The sequence below is a fragment of the Rosa chinensis genome, chromosome 5 (assembly GCF_002994745.2).
Source record: "Rosa chinensis cultivar Old Blush chromosome 5, RchiOBHm-V2, whole genome shotgun sequence".
Taxonomy (NCBI): domain Eukaryota; kingdom Viridiplantae; phylum Streptophyta; class Magnoliopsida; order Rosales; family Rosaceae; genus Rosa; species Rosa chinensis.
Window position 1 is genome coordinate 30,418,567 of NC_037092.1, and position 17,966 is coordinate 30,436,532.

Sequence of the window (17,966 nt, forward strand, 5' to 3'; positions counted from 1 at the left end):
TTTAAGAACCTAAAATTCCTAGAATTACTTCGCCCCAGGTTTTCTCTCAAACACCTTGAGAGTCGGTGGCGCAATTTTGCCTAGGTTCTGGCCTAGATCTTAGGCTTCTTGCCTCTGTTTTCCCTTTCCTTTGTTTTTCCTTCAGGTTTGTTTGTTTTTCTGTTGGTTTCTCTCTACCCAACCCATCTTTCTCCATATCTACTTTACCTTTATGCCTTAGATCGATCATTCCTTGTGCTCTGCTGTCTCCGGCAGTTCTATTTTCATGCCTTCTACCATAGTTTGCTACTTTTCACTTTCATCTTTTGGAAGTTTGTGTTGCTAGGAAACTGAAGGCTTGGGCTCGTACTGTGTTGATTTTTGCATACCGCACCAGAAATAGAAAGCAGATCAGAAACTGAGAACTAGCTCAGTTCTGGTATTCTGGAAATCAGGAAAATGAACCCGACAAACCGAGGAACTGACTGGAGCATTGTCGGTTCGGTTTCATCTCGGTTCTAAAACTGGAAACTCTCAAACCCAAACCGAGGAACAGTAATCGGTTTCGGTCTCGGTTCTTATACAGGAAATGGCAACACCGACCCGAGGCCAGCCCTACTGTCTATTCTGTTCTAGTTGTTCATTCGCATTTCTATTCTATTCCCAGCCAATACAGCTTTCCAACCGATCAAACTGGGAGTTCTGGAGAGCCAGAGATAAAGAGGATAACTTATTCAAAAGCCTTCTTGCAGGGTAGTTCCATGTAGAAAGGTTGATTTCAAAGTCAACAGGAAATGTTCTAGTGTAAAATCACGAAGCTCACAATCTCCTTGGTAAAAAAAAAAACAACACAAGACGCCAGGCTAATTAATGCAATATGAGATTGAGAGGATCTAAAGCACGAGATAATTAAAAAGTCCAATCAATATCAAAGATATTAAATTGTTTAAACCAATTAGAAGAGTTTGTGCTTTTGTATCAAAAGTGTGTATCAGCTTACCCGTACCACTTATTCTTGATCTTTCCTGGTCAATTATGACAGTGCCAGTTGGAAATGTGCTTTTGTATCAAAAGTGTCTATCAGCTTACCCGTATCACTTATTCTTGATAGGGGTGGGCATAAATGACTGAAAGACCGAAAAAATCGAAGGAACAGATCCGGACTGGCCGGTTCGGGTCAGGTTTTAGACTGAAAATAGGTGCTTTAGGGCCGGTTCGGTCCTAGTAGGCATGTCTGCGGGTCGGTCCCGGTTCTTGAATTCTCTTACCTTCTTGAACCGGAAAGACCGAGAAATACACATGCATTGAGCAATACACGTGTTTCTCCATTATTGGACCTAGCAATATAATACTAAACCTATTTACTCTACTCTCTCTCTCTCTCTCTCTCTCTCTCTCTCTCTCTCTCTCTCTCTCTCTCTCTCTCTCTCTCTCTCTCTCTCTCTCTCTCCTCTTTTCACTGTCGCACACTTCTTCTCCTCTTTTCTTTTCTCCTCCTCTTCTTCTTCTTCGTCTTCTTCTTCTTCTCTCATCTCCTCTCTTATTCTCTGTTCATACCTTCTCTTTCTTCTTCTAGCCATGATTTTTGTCATCTTAGATACCCAAGATTTTCATTTCTATTCCTCCATACCTCAAATTTTGGTTCATATGTTGATGTAAACAGAGTTGCAGATCGAGAAGTTTCAATTTCCAAATCCATGCCATGTTGGGGAGAGGGCCAAGAGAATCAGGGGTGAGAGGGGTCGATTACTTCATGTCTTCAAGCAATTTAGCATGTTTCTCCATATATGTAAAGGGGATTGACCGATTTAGGGGTTAATTGGTGGACATAAGATTTAGGTTTTTTTTTTTTTAGGGATTTTTGATAATGATCAGTAGCCTTGAAGGCTTGTATATTTCGATTTTGATTGCAATTTTCTTCAATTCCTTGTGTTGATCTTCTATTTTCATCAATATCTTGTCATTCTTGTGTTGATCTTCAATTTGTGAAAAGTAAAACCAAAGCATAAACCAAATCTCAAGATGGTGCAAAAAGCCCGAAAACCCAAGAAACCCGCCCCGGAAACTTCGGTTCGGGCTCTCTCCGGTCCCAACCTTCGGAAAACTTGATTTGAGACCGATCGGAAAACTTCGATCTCGGTCCCGGTCCCTTTAAATATGGTGCCGGTCTGGGACCGTGCCCAGCCCTAAGCAAAAGTTAAAGTTTTAAGCAATTTCTCATATCCAACTCTAACATATTCCCTAGTTTACAGCTTTTTTTTTTTTTTTTTTTTTTGACTTTGTCAAGGGAACCCAAAGGCTTTCTAGGCTCAACATAAACTCATTCGGCGCATATAAAATGTTCCAACTGTACATTGTAGCACAGTGCCGGATCACTTTGACAAAAACCACTAGGCAAGAACCATTAGGCCACTTGCGGTGTTTAGTTTACAGCTATCTCTAAAGTCTCTATAATTCTCAATATAAAAAATCAGCATAGAGAATATCATAAAAGACGATATTCGTGAAGAATGGACTCAATAGTTGGTGCATAGTACTTGATTTGAATGACTAATTTTTTTTGAAACTATTTTAAAGAATGGCATCATGATTACAGCAGGAAACATATATCAGGTTCCAAATCGATTGGGATGCTTTTTCACCCATAGATGATGGATAGATAGATAGATCGATAGATATCCACCTTCCCGACAATTTACCCCCAAAACAGGAAAAAAAAAACCCATCCGACCCGCCAGACCCCGCCACGTGTATCAACCACCACCTCCACCTTCGTGCGCCACCATCACCGTCCCTGGTGGCTGAGGAATGAGAATGAGCCTCTACGCGCCGGCAGAGAACTCCGTCTTCTTCAGTTGGACGATCACCGTTGATTAAATCCAATCACCATGTCCAGGTTAGTTCCATTTCAATATTTATTCAAGTACATAAGAGGGTCTGAGGGATTGTTAAGAGTATAAAAGTTTGCTGTTGAAACTTGTTTCATGTAGTTATGCTTTTAGTTCGAAAGTAATCTGCATAGTTTGCTTTGGTGGAAATGTGTCTTTGTTTAGATTTCATGTTTGTGTGTTTTGATTCTTGAGTTTGGTAGATTAGGTGGACTGTGTTATGGTATCGTGAAGAGATTTGGTGATATGCAGACTTTTGGCATATGGAAATTTAAGGAGGGTTGCGCGACAAGTTACGAGTAACAGGGCAGATCACACAGTTGAAGCTCCTTACATGCTCTGCCGGTTATTTTTGAGAGGGCAATCCCCATTTCTGCTACATAGAGCAAAAGATAAGTTTTTGAATAGTAGTGGTTATAGGAACTTATATACCATATCAGCAAGGAGTGCAGCTTCTCAACATGCCCAGCTTGCTTGGAGAAAGCTTTCTCACTTGTATTTCTATCGGCAAACAACCTTCCCCCCAATAGGTCGAATTGCCCGTGCTGTGAGCTTGGCTTTGACCCGCTCAAATTTAGTAGCTCCTGGTGTTTTTTCTTTTGTCGTTGGAGAGTTTGTTCGGGCGCAGCGTACATGTGCAGAAGCAGAAGGCCTCCCAACAAAGGACACTTTATATATTCATGCCCAAGATGGACATATTTATTTGGCCTTATTTTTGGTTTCACTTCTGGAGTGTATTATCTTGCTTGTCAGAGCAATTTATCTAGCAGTTTTATTCTCACCGTGTATAGCCATGTCACTTTTTAAGGATTCCCTCGGCCCCCGGTTTAGGAAAAAATGGCTTCATGCTGTTCATCATACACTGGAAAAAGCAGGCCCAGCGTTTATAAAATGGGGTCAATGGGCTGCTGCAAGGCCAGATCTCTTCCCAAGAGATTTGTGTGCTGAACTTGAGAAACTCCACACTAAAGCTCCAGCACATAGTTTTGACTTTACCAAAAATAGTATTGAAAAGGCATTTGGTCGCAAGCTGCCTGAAATATTTGAAAAATTTGATGAGGAACCTGTGGCATCGGGAAGTGTTGCTCAAGTTCATCAAGCTATACTCAAGTACAGATACCCGGGTCAGAAGATCAAGCCCATTTTAGTTGCTGTTAAGGTTAGACATCCAGGTGTTGGTGAAGCAATTAGGAGGGATTTTGTGATAATCAATTCTGTAGCCAAAATTTCAAGGTTCATCCCTTCTTTGAAATTGTGGAGATTGGATGAAAGCCTAAAGCAATTTGCCGTTTACATGATGTCACAAGTTGATCTGTCAAGGGAAGCTGCACATTTGAGTCGTTTTAGCTATAATTTTCGAAGATCGAAAGATGTCTCATTTCCAAGGCCTCTATACCCCTTGGTGCACCCATCTGTTTTAGTCGAAACGTACGAGCAGGGTGAAAGTGTTCAGCACTACGTCGATGAACTTGAGGGCAATGAACCGATAAAAAATGCCCTTGCTCAGATTGGAACCAATGCACTACTGAAGATGCTTCTGGTATAAATTTATTGTGATCTCATTTACTATTGCTTTCCTTTCTTTTCATCTTATAATTTTTTTAGTTTGTATTGGATCTTCCTTTTCATTTACTGGTGTCCTCTTTTTGACATAATGTTGTAGCCCACCCCGCCCTCTTTTTTTTTTTTTTTTTTTGAGAAGTAGATTTATGTTGTACCCTTACCAGTCATGAAAATGTATTTGTTTAACAGCATTGTGTCAGCCTGGATCATAGAATGATAGGACTCTGATCTAGTTGAATGTTTGTGCAAGTGCAATATAAAACTTACACATTTGACCACTGCGTGTCGGGAATAACATTCATAAGGTTGTCACTAATGCATATATTCATCTCTTTGCGTCTGTTTAAGTGGTGGCCGGTAAAAACAATTTCTATTGTTAGTTAAAACTTAAAACTCAAAAGTGAAGCTAAAAGTAAAATGCCCTGCCTGTAGTAGTTGTAATTATCTGATGTGATTTTAAAGCAGCTTGAATTTTGGTGTTGTTTGCTAAGATGAATTTTTTTTTTTCCAGGTAGATAATTTTATTCATGCTGACATGCATCCTGGAAATATTCTTGTCCGAGTAACCCGTAGTAAGGTTCCAAGTAAAGAACTCTTTAGATTGAGGCCTCATGTTGTTTTCCTGGATGTGGGCTTGACTGCCGAACTTTCTAAGAGGGATCGACTGAATTTAGTGGAGTTGTTTAAGGCTGTGGCCCTTCGTGACGGTCAAAGTGTTGCGGAGTGCACACTTAGATTATCTGGACAGCAAAACTGCCCAAATCCAAGTGCTTTTATTGAGGTAAATTGTTTGTTCTTGATATGAAAATTGAAGGCGTTCACACTAGTCAGGTTTTCCATTTCTGTAAAAAATTTCAAACTTCTTAACCCAAGACAAGAAAGATTATGGCATTATGCATACATTGTCTAATACTTTAATCTGCGATTCTTCGTCACTGTTTGATTATCATCCATACTGTTTATTTCCAACAAATGATAAGATCAGTATTCATAAGTTCAAGACATAGACCAGCCAAGGATAGAATCCCAAAACTCACCCTTCACTCCTCTTTCCATGGCAGAGGAGATGTTACTGGGGAGGCCATTGGCCGTCTGTTGACTGTTGACACTTTCACGCTGCTCTATCTATGTGATTTGCAGCAATAACTACCACAAGATAATTCTAATATGTAGCTTTTTCTGGGTAACACCTTCATTTAATCAAATGCTGTTTGTGCAATTGAGCTTTTCAGCATAAGTATGTTTTCAGTGCACCAGTACAACACTATGTTATATATTAAGAGATGAAGATGTAATGAAGTTCTTGATCATATGAGACATAAATTCTGAATCGAAGTGGGGAGATTTTTCCTTTCCTGTTCTGTTGGCCTTGCAGTAATTGCCAGAATTGGAATTACTGATTATGATTCAGTAGCATTTATGTTGTTGTGCGGTGTTGCCATTTAATATCAGATTCTGAATCCTTAAATGACTGACTATGGCCTTAAGTCTTCTTCTGTAATATATGTTTTGAACATGTCCTTGGCAACTTGATTCTTGAAGTCCACCAATCTTCCTTTTCCTGCCAAAATTGGGAATATGCTGTGCAAATCTATTGCTCTAATTTTATTGTTTCTACTGTGAGTAAGGTAAGATACATCACTGTCACATATACTTGTCATGTGGGTTTAACTTTAGGACGAAATTTCTTCAACAGGAAGTGGATAAATCTTTCAAATTATGGGACTCCTCAGAAGGTGACGCCATGCATCCTGGTGACTGCATGCAGCAATTGCTTGAACAAGTTAGGCGGCACAAAGTCAAATTAGATGGCAATGTGTGCACAGTTATTGTAACCACTTTGGTTCTTGAGGTACCACCTTGCTTTCTTCCAACATCTATGTTTAAGTCAAAACACCTTGACAATATCACACATGATTAAACCCAATACTTGACCGGATTCAACTCACATTTCACTAGTTATTGAAACAGACTTGGAGAAACGAGAGCCATGCATGATAGTACTTAGTAAGCTATAACAGGTTTAACATATATAATACTTATGTTTTAGAAAAGGATAATAAATTTCTGTTCATTGTTGTCTCCTCTGTTATTTGTCCTTTTCATGTATTGTTGCAGCTGTGTTGTGTTTCATATCAATATCATTAAAGAGCTGTAAATTTAAAAATTCTACTTCATTTATAAGTGGTTTTCCAAAATTTGCTTTCGCAAGTCGAGGCTCTTTTGTCGTCATATGTTGAATCCCATTGATTTTTATTCAGCATCTCCATTGTTTTGAAGTAGATGGTTTGAAGGAAACTTACTATACCTGCTATTGATTTGTCTCGTTGGCTTTACTCATTTGCCTCACAAGTAAATCCCTCCTAGTAATGCATTTTCTGCTGGACAAGCCTGGCAGAAAAGTTTATTAGGCTGTCTTGCATGTGAACTGGAAGGATAGTGTTTGTAGTTCTATTTCTTCTTTTAATTTCCTGCAGGTTCTTTTTTAATTTTTTTTGTTAATGGAAGGCATGTGATATCTATGCTGATCAGTTTTGATGATACCTGAAATTTTGTTGGTGTTTTGGAAATTATGATTCATGAACTTTGCTGTTACTTTCTGTAGGGATGGCAGCGGAAACTTGATCCAGACTATGACATGATGCATACTTTACGGACCTTGCTTTTTAAGGCGGACTGGGCAGAGTCCCTCTTTTACGCCATTGAAGGACTCATTGCCCCATGAAATGTACCATCATATAATTTTTATTTCTTCACTTTTTTCTTTTTTTTTTACAAAAATACAGATGAGATTCACCAAAATCGGAAAAAGAAACCCATAAGGAAGCTGCTGCTGCTGCTTTGATTTCCTTTCCTCACAAAGTTTTGACACAAACAGAAGGATACATGTTGTACTCATAGAGAAATAAATTTCATTGCTGTGTTCTATGTCTGGGGTTTAGAGAAATAAAGGATTTCATTTCCTTTACTACTCACAAATGTGCCTTTTTTTTTTTTTTTGGGACAATATCCTAATGTTTCAAAAAGTATAGACTGGTGCTTTTGTTTTTCTAATTTCATTCCTTTTTGGCCTTTCTTCTTTTTTAGAGGTGACCATCACCATTTTACGGTAACCATAGCTACCACCACTACTTTACAGTAACAATAGCTACACCTAGGAATAGTTTGCGAAAATTAGTGAACAAAATCCTCCATGATTCAGTTCACATATCAAGTCTTAACAAGGAAAAAAAAAATGTTTTCTGTACATCCAAATTTGCGCAATTTCAAAACGGTTATTTAAAATACAGATTTCACTAAACTCTTGAATTCTCAAAGTTTCATATAACTTGCATTCGAACTCTCTTGGGCTCTTGGCCAATACAGATTTCAAAAGCCAATTTTCAATTTAAAAGGATGACTTGCCTACCTCGGCTAAATTATGCACAAACTCCCACAGATATCTAGTCTAATTTTCTTTTGAAAATATTACCCAAAAGTCATTTGTCTTCTTAAATAGACTTATAGACCGATGGTAAAAGTAAAAACACGAGAAAAATTTGTACTTTTCTTCTGTTCCATCTTTGCTATACCTAATAACGATTTCAACGTTCATCAGTTTTTCAATTAGAGGTGACAATAGCAAATAAAAAAAAAGTTTAGGGTGCAGGCGTAACGATAAGAATGATTATGAGTACAGAACTTTTCTTGTCATTAGAAACAGGAAGTTCTGCGCATCTGTTTGGCCTTTTTTTTCTTCTGTAACATGATGACTTCAATCTTTAAAGCGGGGAAATTGAGTAAAGGTCAGCTAATCTGAATGATGGAAACCTCATCTAATCATGCAGCAAATTGATAAAAGTTCCAAAGCCAAGCGCTACAAAAGACCCAAGTACATGTTGGCAGATTGTTGAGGTTCCACAAAATTGTGCACTACTTTTCTTTTCCACTTCCGATTATCTCCAAACTAATCTTCCAATGTTGAAATACTGGTGTCCCTCAACTGTTTAGTCTCTCAAAGAAATAAAGATATCCCATGTCCTTCGGGGGATTGACAGAGGCCCCAACCTTCGCATCATTGAAAATAACCCATCTACCATCTTTAAAGATGTGTGCGACATAGTGACCACATAGTGTAGACGTTCCAATATGGCTTACTATTCCAATAAGTCTATATCCTGCATAAAGCCAAAAGCATAAAAATATATACATTAGGATATGTTCTCTCTTTCAGTCGATACACAGACACACATTCATATCATATGTTGCTGCAGTTAAGGTAAAGGTATAAGATACTAACTCCCTCCTCCATCAGGCAGTCCAGCTTCAGCAGCAGTAGGTATAGTTTCTGATGATGTTGCGTCCATATCAGTTGAGACAGAAGCATCAGGATTGTTGAATATCCAATCTGTGGCTTTCTCAATGTCACCACCCTGTAAAAGTAAAATAATAGTGTAAGAATAAGAAAAGGCTGCCAACTCTTCAGTAGTTGCAATCTACAACTCATGCAGAAACAAAAACAAAAGCTACCGATCTTAAAATATAAAAGAAAAGGACAAAAGAAATGAAACGGAAAAGAAAGATCTGCATCAAAATCTTACCGATGCTTTTAATGCAGCCCGAGCGATATCTTCCTGAAAACCAAATGATATCAACGTATCAACTTTTGATTGGTCAACCGCAATTTGTCTGCCTTGAGAGATGGGTGCGTCCATATCTGGAAAGGAAAAGTGGATCAGTATTAATTAGTGCCCTAGAGCATAACAAATTACGATCACAGACAGCTGACTAGCTAAATCTTGCTAGCAAGATACTGCTTTCCAGGATGAAAAAAATTCTAGTCAAGAAAGTAATTACCTGGATCATCCATGTGAGAAAGTAGCCAATTCATTGCCTCTTCCACTCCGACATTTGAGGTATTAATGGCAGCTTTCTGACAGTAAAGATGACTAAATCCCATTGAAAAAAGTTGGGTAACAATATTCTCATCGGCCACAGGCTTAGTTGGTTCCTCCTCTTCTCCAGGAACTGAGTAGCATAGTACAGACATTATTCAAGAGAATCAGAATCTATCATCTTCAACTAATACAAGGCTAACTAGGACAATAACATAGAAGACCAAAAGTAGAAAAGGAATGTAATGTAGACTATGCAGTTAGATGTGCAAATATCTTTTTAACCTTACATTTATATGCGAGTTCATAACTTGAAATAAAAATAAATAACTTAGATTGAAATCACACTGCTTTACAAATGCTAACACAAGGAATAAAAAGGCAGGATGTACTATAGATTTAGGTAAAGATTATACAAAAGGTACAAGGGGATAGGCAAGAACCGGCACAAATATACAGGCACATTTGACAACTTTACAATTTCTGTGAATATAATCAAGTAAGATATTAGGAAAAGCAAAATCATAATACAAACCACTCTCTGGTAGCAACTCCTCTCCATGTTGAAGTCCCTTACTGCGCATGTGACTAATATCTATGATATCAGGAACATCTATATAGACATCTGCAAACAGATACACAAACATTGAGAACCATGCAAAATCCCAATATAACTGTAGATGAACCTTAGGAAGCCAAGAGAATTACCAAGCTTTTTTGGCACCCAGCCTGCCTCCATTACAAATTTTCGCATGTGCAACACCAAATAGTCAGGGAATGAAGTTAGACCTGCACTCCTGCAGGGTATAAAATGGGAGAGAGTAAAAAGTATGTTTTATCAAGAGGAATCAACTTTTATCCAAAACATGCTTGTTATATGTTCAGAAAAGACACCCCAGCTCCATAGTACATTAGAAATGACCAATTTCCCAGAAAAGAAAGTTAAAAAATAGAATGTAAGTTTCTGGCTTATTGTTGAAAATATCTTAAGACAAATGGCCTAGGTAGCAAACACCTGACCAGCAAATGGCTAGTTTGTAATGACAAGAACGGCTTGTGGGATATTCAGTCAATTTCTAACCCAAACCAAATTCCAAAACGTGGGAGACAGCAACGCAATTCTTTTTGCAACTCACTTTAAGTCAATGATTGTCAATCAAAGAACTCTTCTCCAACGATCAGCCTCACCCAATACCAAATCTCAGTAATTCATTGTCATTATAATATGCTGACATGTCTTTTGCATAAAGCATAGAAAGAGAAATCAACACCAGCAAATAACCAGAAAGCTTACTTCACAGCTGTTGTCTTGGCCTTCAAGGCAGTGCTGTAAAAATCCTGTATCTCTTCTGGTGATGAAAAGCTTGCAAGGCAAGCTTCAAGAGGAACCCTTGGACGTACAATTTCATCATTGGATCTGGTAGAAATTGACATGGTTAGCAAATACTTGCGATGTTGATCACAACAGAAAACAAAATAATAAAACCAAATGAACTTACACTTCCTTGCCTTCCGAAATCTTTTCAGCTTTCAGTTTCTGAAATGCTGCGAGCTCTACTGCATTTTCCAACAAAAATGCACATTAGACAATCAATAATTAGACCAATTGTTTACAATGATAATTGAGAAACTCGCCTTTATTAGTAGCTTCATGCAGCGGGATGTTTAAGGAAAGAATGTAGTCCAGTCTCCTATTGTAAGCAACTTTTCCAGATGAACAAAGAATACGATCTTCAATACCAAACTTGAAACTCCTTGCAGGATCAATTTCAGGACTTCCACCATGAGCCCGTTCAACTTGGTCAAGAAAGTGCAGGAAGAACTCCAAGGCATCCTAAATAAAAGTTGGTTTTCAAGCATTCAGATTAATGATCAACAATAATACTGAATTAATAGAGGAGCTCTAAAAAAATGGCTTTCTGGTAGCACAGAAGTGTTGCATATGCTAGACAAAAAGGGCCGGGGAGGTCCTTTCAACTATTTTCTACAGTATATAAGAGAACCTATAAATTAGACAAAAGAATTGAAATCTTGCACTAGATCTCAAGAGATGGAGAATGTACCTGTTGTCTCATGGAAGAAAATTCAGGATGACTAGCAGCAATGACCGCCTTGAACATACGAGGAGGTATTCCATCCTGTTTCTAATATTAGTGGAAGGTGGCCAAAACAAAAGAATATCAGAACAAGAAAAAGAATGATCAACGTGAGATCTGTATATCCTAAGAAGGGAAGAATTTTTTCTTTTTTACTTTTTCTGTTCTTTTGATTAATAAATAAATAAATAAAATGGGGAAAGATATAGGGGAACAATTAAATAGTGATTATTATTAAAATGCATACACTAGTCTTATGAATGTATGGTATACAGCAAAGAATATGACTGTTTATCCAGAAAGCTTACTGAATTTGTGGTAGGGGTGATAGAATTTGTCTGATCTTTTTCCTGGATGACACATAAAAAATGTAAGCCAACCAGTAAACAGGAGCAGAAGCTATCAAAGGTAAGAAACCATTGCGCTCTAACAGACATACCTCTGATACAGGAACAGAGTATTTACCAGATAGCAAACCATGTCCCAGCTTTGTTCTGCCATACAACATGAAAGCTTTTAAAACACTCATAGTGACTATTCCTCCTTAAACCTGCCTTATATGAATAACCTAATCATGTTATGACTGAGAAGGAAGGGCAAAAGAAAAAAGGAGAAAAGCTTGCAGACGTAAGATAACTTAAATACATATTTACTACTTCAATTTAAGCAACTCATATAATAAAAGGAGATTTCATTCATAGATAGCAATCTAATGGTCACAAGAGGCGCAATTAACAAGGCATACAACTTAGCATTTTGTCACAAATAGCAACATCAATTCCTATAAACAATAAATTAATTATATTAGTTGACAGACATGCACATAAAGAATCAACACTAAGAATCAATTATCTACTTACAGCTGCATGTTCAGATCTACAGTAGGGTCAGCTGGAGCCTTCTCAAATGCTGTTTTCAAACTTTGATTCTTGTAGTACCTGAGGAAATATAATAGTGATTAATGAGCATAATTTCCACGGACATTACAGTTTACTTAAGTCATATGATATATACTAACCTGGAATAGAAAGAATGTGTTGAGAACACTACTTGCATGGTTGCTGCCATGTAGCAGCTGCAAGAAAACAAAATAAGATATTAATATAAATATATAAAAGTACTATGTCTTCACCAGCACTAGACAGGAATAGAAGCTACCTGTTTCCAAGATTGACGAGGCCAGTGTAACCAGGTCCAAATATCGGTTCGACTTCCTGTCCACTTTCTTGAATTCGGTTCCAGTCAAAATTGGTATTCTGGTCAAGCTCTCTTTCAGCAGTAGTCATCTCTGTCTGAAAACAAGAATGGTATTGTTATATTAACATTAGCATAATAACACAATTAAAAGTTAATAAACCTCATTGCACTTATTTCCAGGTCATTGGAATTTTAACATAATTCCATCATAGAAAAATACTGACCTTCCCAAAAATAAAAACAAAAAATAAAATCTATACTCAGAGCTCTATGGTTTTTCATTCTAAACCTTAATGTTGACCACATGCTTCAACCAAATAGCCAAGGGCATACCTCCTAATGGAATAGGTCATGTAGAGCAGGTAGTCAATAATAAGAGTATAAGACACATCATTTGTGGAAAAAATTATATTAACCAAAAGAAAGAACTCCAAGACTAGTTTAAATAGAAAAGCTCCAGAAACTATTGAATTTTGACTTTTGCCCTACAAAAAATCATTAATGTATTCTAATCATATTACTCACATGCAATAGAATTTTTTATCTAAGAGATGAGATACAGCTATTTCATGCCTCCCATATTATAAAAGTAATGTTTTTCACATGTCATATCGACTAGAACAATACATATTAAAATATCCCTCATACTTTCTTCTTTAGTCATGATTCATAAAAGACATCCCTGCTACACGACGGTGAGAATTTTCTTAAATGAGAAAGAAAGTGATTTATTATGTTTAAAAAATTGAAAACACATGGTATTCTATTTTCTGCACGTTTTATTCTAATCATAGAAGGGAAAAGCAACTAGTAGTCCATTTAGCAACTCTTAAATAGTACAACATCAGAACCCAATTCAACTGTTTAGAGAGAAATAATTAAATAATTTGTAGTGAGAACTAACCTTCTGTAATGAGGAGAAATCAATGCCAAAAAATGCCAGATGTTGTGCTAAAAGTGGATCTAAAACACTATCATCCTCCGGATAAGAGAAAACATCTGAGCTGCCACAATATGTTACTCATGATTAGTAATCCATACATGTAACAAAAACTCATTTCTCCAAAGAATCAGCTGCATTTAGAATATTAAGCTCTTAATTCATATGCGCCAGGGTTTCATAAATTGCCTAGTTTTCTTCGTGGCCAAACAACACGTTTCTAGTTCATGATGTTTGGCATTCAGATGTATAACTTTCATGTGCACAAAACTGACTGTAATTAGAATAAATAACTGCATAGATTGTTTACAGCACAAGACAGCATTACCTGCTGCTTCCAGATCAGCTGTAATTGTCCCTAGCTTTACAGCAAGAGGAAATCCTGTATCCTTATAGTGTTCAATGGCATGGTTATTTCCACCAGTACCATCCCAATTTTTTCTCCCACAAAGGATCGTTCCATCAGTTAGATTCATCCAAAGGTTGTCTCTTTTATCACACTTGGTACATTTCCACCCAGATGAAGGAACAACAATACCATTGTCAATTTGTTGCAAATTCATTGCATACACACTCGTTTGCTTCTTATCGGCTGTCCATGCTGCAAGTTGTTCTTTCTTCTCTGCACCCTCAGCCATTAAAATGCTGTCAACCGCCAATCTTACCTGCAATTATAAAATCGATTCATTTCTTGAGACAATAGCGATATTAGTTTGACATCAATAAACATCTAAAATAATTAAGAATGCAAACCTTCTCTGGCAGCTCAACAGAAGGAAATGGTAGAGTCACATAATCAGGCAACAAAACAATACTGTGAGTTTCTTCATATTCAGGTTCATTGTTGTCAAATCCACCATCAACACCTACAAGCCACAAAATATATATTAAACTTTACACTACCAGGCAGCTAATATCTAGTAGAGAATAATAAAAACATCAAGTACTGTAAGGCAACATCAAGAACATCTCTTTCAGTAATTTCATGAATTATGAGCAATGTGACCAATGAATATATATCCTTGAACCAACCACAAAAGCAATACAGATATAAAACCGTTCAAATGATTTGCATCCTGTATTGTTAGCATTTGCACAACAAAAGATACCACACATATTACATTGCACCCCTAACAGAAAGTAGAGACATAGAGAGCAAATTTTTAAATATCAATATAACTGGTGCGTGAGCAAAGTCATTTTGTTTTATTTTATCTTTATTAAAAGCAAATGCATTACCACAAAGACTGATCAGCTTTCTTATGTCTTTGGTAGAGTAATTTACGTTCAGTGAGAACTGAGTAGCTTCAAAAATTTAAAACTTCTACTCCTGGATGATTATACATATTATAGCCTGAGTAAACTTCTACAATTGTGCCAACCTAGGTTCAAGCTGTCAAAGTGGCCAGGCACTGTGCTGCAATGCACAGTTGGAGCATTTCACATGTGCCGAAGGGGTTTATCTTGGGCCTAGGAAGTCTTTGGGTTCCCCTTGACAAAGTCAAAAAAAACTTCTACAATTGTGGTCTAAATACTTTGCATATTTTCATCAACTAATCACTTCTATACCCTGAGTATATATCCAACATTGATAATGGTGCATTCATATAGCACACTACCCGAACTCAGCAGCTACAGGAATATAACAGCAAAGAGCACAGAACCTCCATACGAACAACCGAAAATCATAATGATTAAAATTACCTATAGCCATGAGCGTTGGTTTCTTTAAAGGCCTATCTTCAGGAACCAACACTTTAGTTTGCTTTATATGCAGATAAACAGGATTTCCACTCTTTTCATAGTTCCATCCTACATGATCCTTCCCAAAAGCAAGAAATGTGCTCATGTCAACGAACAAGCCACCGTCTGATCTCTGAAACTCCCAACGAAAACACCATCAAAAAAAATTAAAAAAACAATCTCCAAGCACAATACGTAAATATGCATCACACCTACTTAATCTAAATTTTCAAGAGCCAAGTCTTGAGAGAAACTGAAACCTCATTACAACTTGGAAACAAATTTCATCGCAAAAATATGAAATTAAAATTAAATTAAATAAAAAGCTTGAAATGAACACAAAATGATAAAGCCACAACTATGAACTGCAGTAAAATTACAGCAACACTAAGCAGTGCAAGACTCGAATCCTAAACAGTAGCTAGAATTGATTATAGGTCGTACACTGAGATAATCGTAGTTTACAGAATCGAAGTTTCAAGAATTGAAAAGTGAAAAAAAGCGAGAGCGAAAAGCTTTGAAGTAGTGAAAGTAAGTGTGGGAGAGTGAACGGAAAAAATGGAGGTTACCGGAGTGTCGAAAGAAACGCAGCATTCTTGCTTGTAGATGCGGTTAGTGGGCTCCGGGATCCGAACCCGGGAGAGGTTGGATCGGAGCAGGTCCATGGCGTCTAGCATCGCTCTGCAAAATCCAAGGGGTTTTGATACAGAGCGAAATTAGGTAGAAGACGAGGGTTTTAGGATTTAGGGAGAAGAGAGAGAGAGAGAGAATATGTTCTTTGCCCTAAGCTTAGAGCAAAGTCGCGAGAAAGAGGAGAATTGCTTTGTAGTTTTTGTACACGTTTTTTGGATCCCTTGCTCTTCCTCGTCTCGTTGGTCTCGAGAAGCTTCGGAATTTTACACAAAGAGCTGTGAAAATAATTTTACATTGAAAGTTTTAACCCAAAGAAGAGATGAAAAGACTTGATTAGATTGTCATTTGGGTTAGGCCGCGTACTCGAGTAGTGACTAGTGAGTGTGTGAAAAATTGAGCTACGATTAGGTTAAAAGTTCGAACTCATTTGATAATTGTTTGCGGAACAGTTTTTCGTTTTATATGTACTAATCTCTTGATACGCATTGGATGTGTACTATTTTACCTTTTGTTTTCTCTTTTAAAAAAAAAAAATGTATGATATTAAATATAGACTTATATCATTACGTCCATCTAAACCAAACTGTACAAGAGAAACAATTGCTCTTATAGAGAACTAGAGAAATTCGTGCCAAATAGTCGAACACTCCAACAGTTGTCTAGGTCAGGTAAGAGTGTCTGGATTTCATTCTCACTGCGTGGAGAGCGGTTGCGGAGGTCGAATCTGACCTAGCGAGCTTGGTTACCTTTGATCTCGATTTGGCCCTTTGAATACGTGGTAAGGCAAGCGGCTGCAGCCTAAGCAAATCAGCGGCAGGCGATTTCACTTGGACTTATGGTTTTGCCGGTGATCGGCATTTGCTGAAGCAAAGAAGCGTCGAAAATCGCGGTGGAACATATCGACGGGTACTTTTGCCGACTTGGGCTGGGACTTGGTGGTTTCTACTCAGTCGATGGTGGGCACACTCAGGGGCGGCCCTGGGGGTGTTCAAGTAGAGCAGCCGCACAAGGCCTCCAGTTTTCGAAGGCCTCGGAATTCAATTTTGTAATGGCTTTTGATAAAATATATTCATCAAGAATGTTAAAAACTATTGAACTGCTGTTCAGTTCAGTTGGCAACTCTACCTTAAGGGAATTGGCTTGGTTGGTCTTGTGTTCAAAACCCATGAGTGCTTAGCTCTGGTTAATTTTTTGTTTGCCTTTTTTCTAATCTTCTCTCTTCTTTTAATACTTTTTTCCTTTTTTTTCTTTTTTCTTTTCATTCCTAAGGCCTCTCTACTTTCTTCTTCGATCTTGTGTTATGTTTCTTGACTTTTTTTTTTCTTTCAATTTTTCCTTCCTTGTTTATGTTTTTAGGCCTCCATTATTTTTTTCTTCTATTTATACCAAATATTTTTTCTTCATTCTTCTAATTGAGATCATGATTAATAAGGTATCATTTAAATTTTCGCACTGGGCCTCTTAATTTTCAGGACCGGCCTTGGGCACACGCACACTCTTAGAGCAAGTTCACCCGTGGGTCACCAGGTCACCTATTATTTACTACTTTTTATGTGTATTTTCACTCTCTGGGTCACGGGTACAGTGTATTTCGCGCCATGAGTCACTTTCTGGGTCACCCTAGTGATCTGCAAGCTAACCCGGTGACCTAGATCTTATTGGAAACTGTGCTCGTGACACAGAGAGTGGAAATAAACACTAAAAAATAATGAATAGTAAGTGACCTGGTGACCCAACGGGTGAACTTGCTCTTAAGTTTGGCGACGGATTAGATCATGTTGTGTTAGAAGAGTAGGCTATCGGAAGGCTTACCAGCGACGACAACCACTTGGTAGAGGCTACAGATTACTCGTGCTTCTGCTAACTTTGCTTGTGATTGGGTTTGGGCCTCTGGCTCTGAGCTCAAGCTTAGGCTATCTGGCCTTATTTTGTGGGCATTCAAGGAAGGTGTCTTGCCACTCTCACTTATTACTAATTAGTGATTTGGCTAGCCTAGCCTAAGAGGTTTGCTTTTTGGGTCGACATATGGTGTTTAAGTGCCAAGCTATTTGGA

The 17,966-nt window shown here is 37.7% G+C and overlaps 2 protein-coding genes across 4 annotated transcripts; one reads left to right on the forward strand and one right to left on the reverse strand.

Moving 5' to 3' along the window:
• Positions 1 to 2,500: 2,500 nt before the first annotated feature.
• On the forward strand, positions 2,501 to 7,400 carry LOC112201894 (probable serine/threonine-protein kinase abkC). Of its 2 annotated transcripts, none has more exons than XM_024342817.2 (5): positions 2,501 to 2,875; positions 3,076 to 4,407; positions 4,942 to 5,211; positions 6,127 to 6,282; positions 7,036 to 7,400. In XM_024342817.2, exons 2-5 carry the CDS (start codon positions 3,202 to 3,204, stop codon positions 7,153 to 7,155), a joined length of 1,752 nt encoding a protein of 583 aa, XP_024198585.1. In that variant the 5' UTR covers positions 2,501 to 2,875; positions 3,076 to 3,201; the 3' UTR covers positions 7,156 to 7,400. The 2 variants fall into 2 exon arrangements, with proteins under 2 accessions (XP_024198585.1, XP_024198584.1); XM_024342816.2 differs by having other exon boundaries at positions 2,502 to 2,875; positions 3,120 to 4,407.
• Positions 7,401 to 8,074: 674 nt separating this feature from the next.
• LOC112201892 (ubiquitin carboxyl-terminal hydrolase 14) lies at positions 8,075 to 16,124 on the reverse strand. Of its 2 annotated transcripts, none has more exons than XM_024342814.2 (20): positions 15,850 to 16,123; positions 15,242 to 15,413; positions 14,291 to 14,403; positions 13,866 to 14,202; positions 13,502 to 13,596; positions 12,559 to 12,692; positions 12,419 to 12,475; positions 12,261 to 12,338; positions 11,840 to 11,894; positions 11,709 to 11,750; positions 11,368 to 11,448; positions 10,940 to 11,138; positions 10,804 to 10,861; positions 10,599 to 10,721; positions 10,013 to 10,101; positions 9,840 to 9,929; positions 9,267 to 9,437; positions 9,011 to 9,126; positions 8,710 to 8,842; positions 8,075 to 8,587 (listed from the first exon to the last, which is right to left on the reverse strand). In XM_024342814.2, exons 1-20 carry the CDS (start codon positions 15,955 to 15,957, stop codon positions 8,409 to 8,411), a joined length of 2,430 nt encoding a protein of 809 aa, XP_024198582.1. In that variant the 5' UTR covers positions 15,958 to 16,123; the 3' UTR covers positions 8,075 to 8,408. The 2 variants fall into 2 exon arrangements, with proteins under 2 accessions (XP_024198582.1, XP_024198583.1); XM_024342815.2 differs by having other exon boundaries at positions 8,409 to 8,587; positions 11,368 to 11,442; positions 15,850 to 16,124.
• Between the last annotated feature and the right edge of the window lie 1,842 nt (positions 16,125 to 17,966).

Bases quoted from the DNA above. Each gene is read 5' to 3' on its own strand.
- LOC112201894 (XM_024342816.2), top strand. The intron at 4,408-4,941 runs GTATAAATTTAT...TTTTTTTTCCAG, and splicing joins CACTACTGAAGATGCTTCTG to GTAGATAATTTTATTCATGC. The intron at 5,212-6,126 runs GTAAATTGTTTG...TTTCTTCAACAG, and splicing joins ATCCAAGTGCTTTTATTGAG to GAAGTGGATAAATCTTTCAA.
- LOC112201892 (XM_024342814.2), bottom strand. From the start codon at position 15,957: ATGCTAGACGCCATGGACCTGCTCCGATCCAACCTCTCCCGGGTTCGG. The intron at 11,751-11,839 runs GTATGTCTGTTA...TGTGTCATCCAG, and splicing joins ACTCTGTTCCTGTATCAGAG to GAAAAAGATCAGACAAATTC. The intron at 11,449-11,708 runs GTAAGCTTTCTG...CACTAATATTAG, and splicing joins TCACCCCTACCACAAATTCA to AAACAGGATGGAATACCTCC.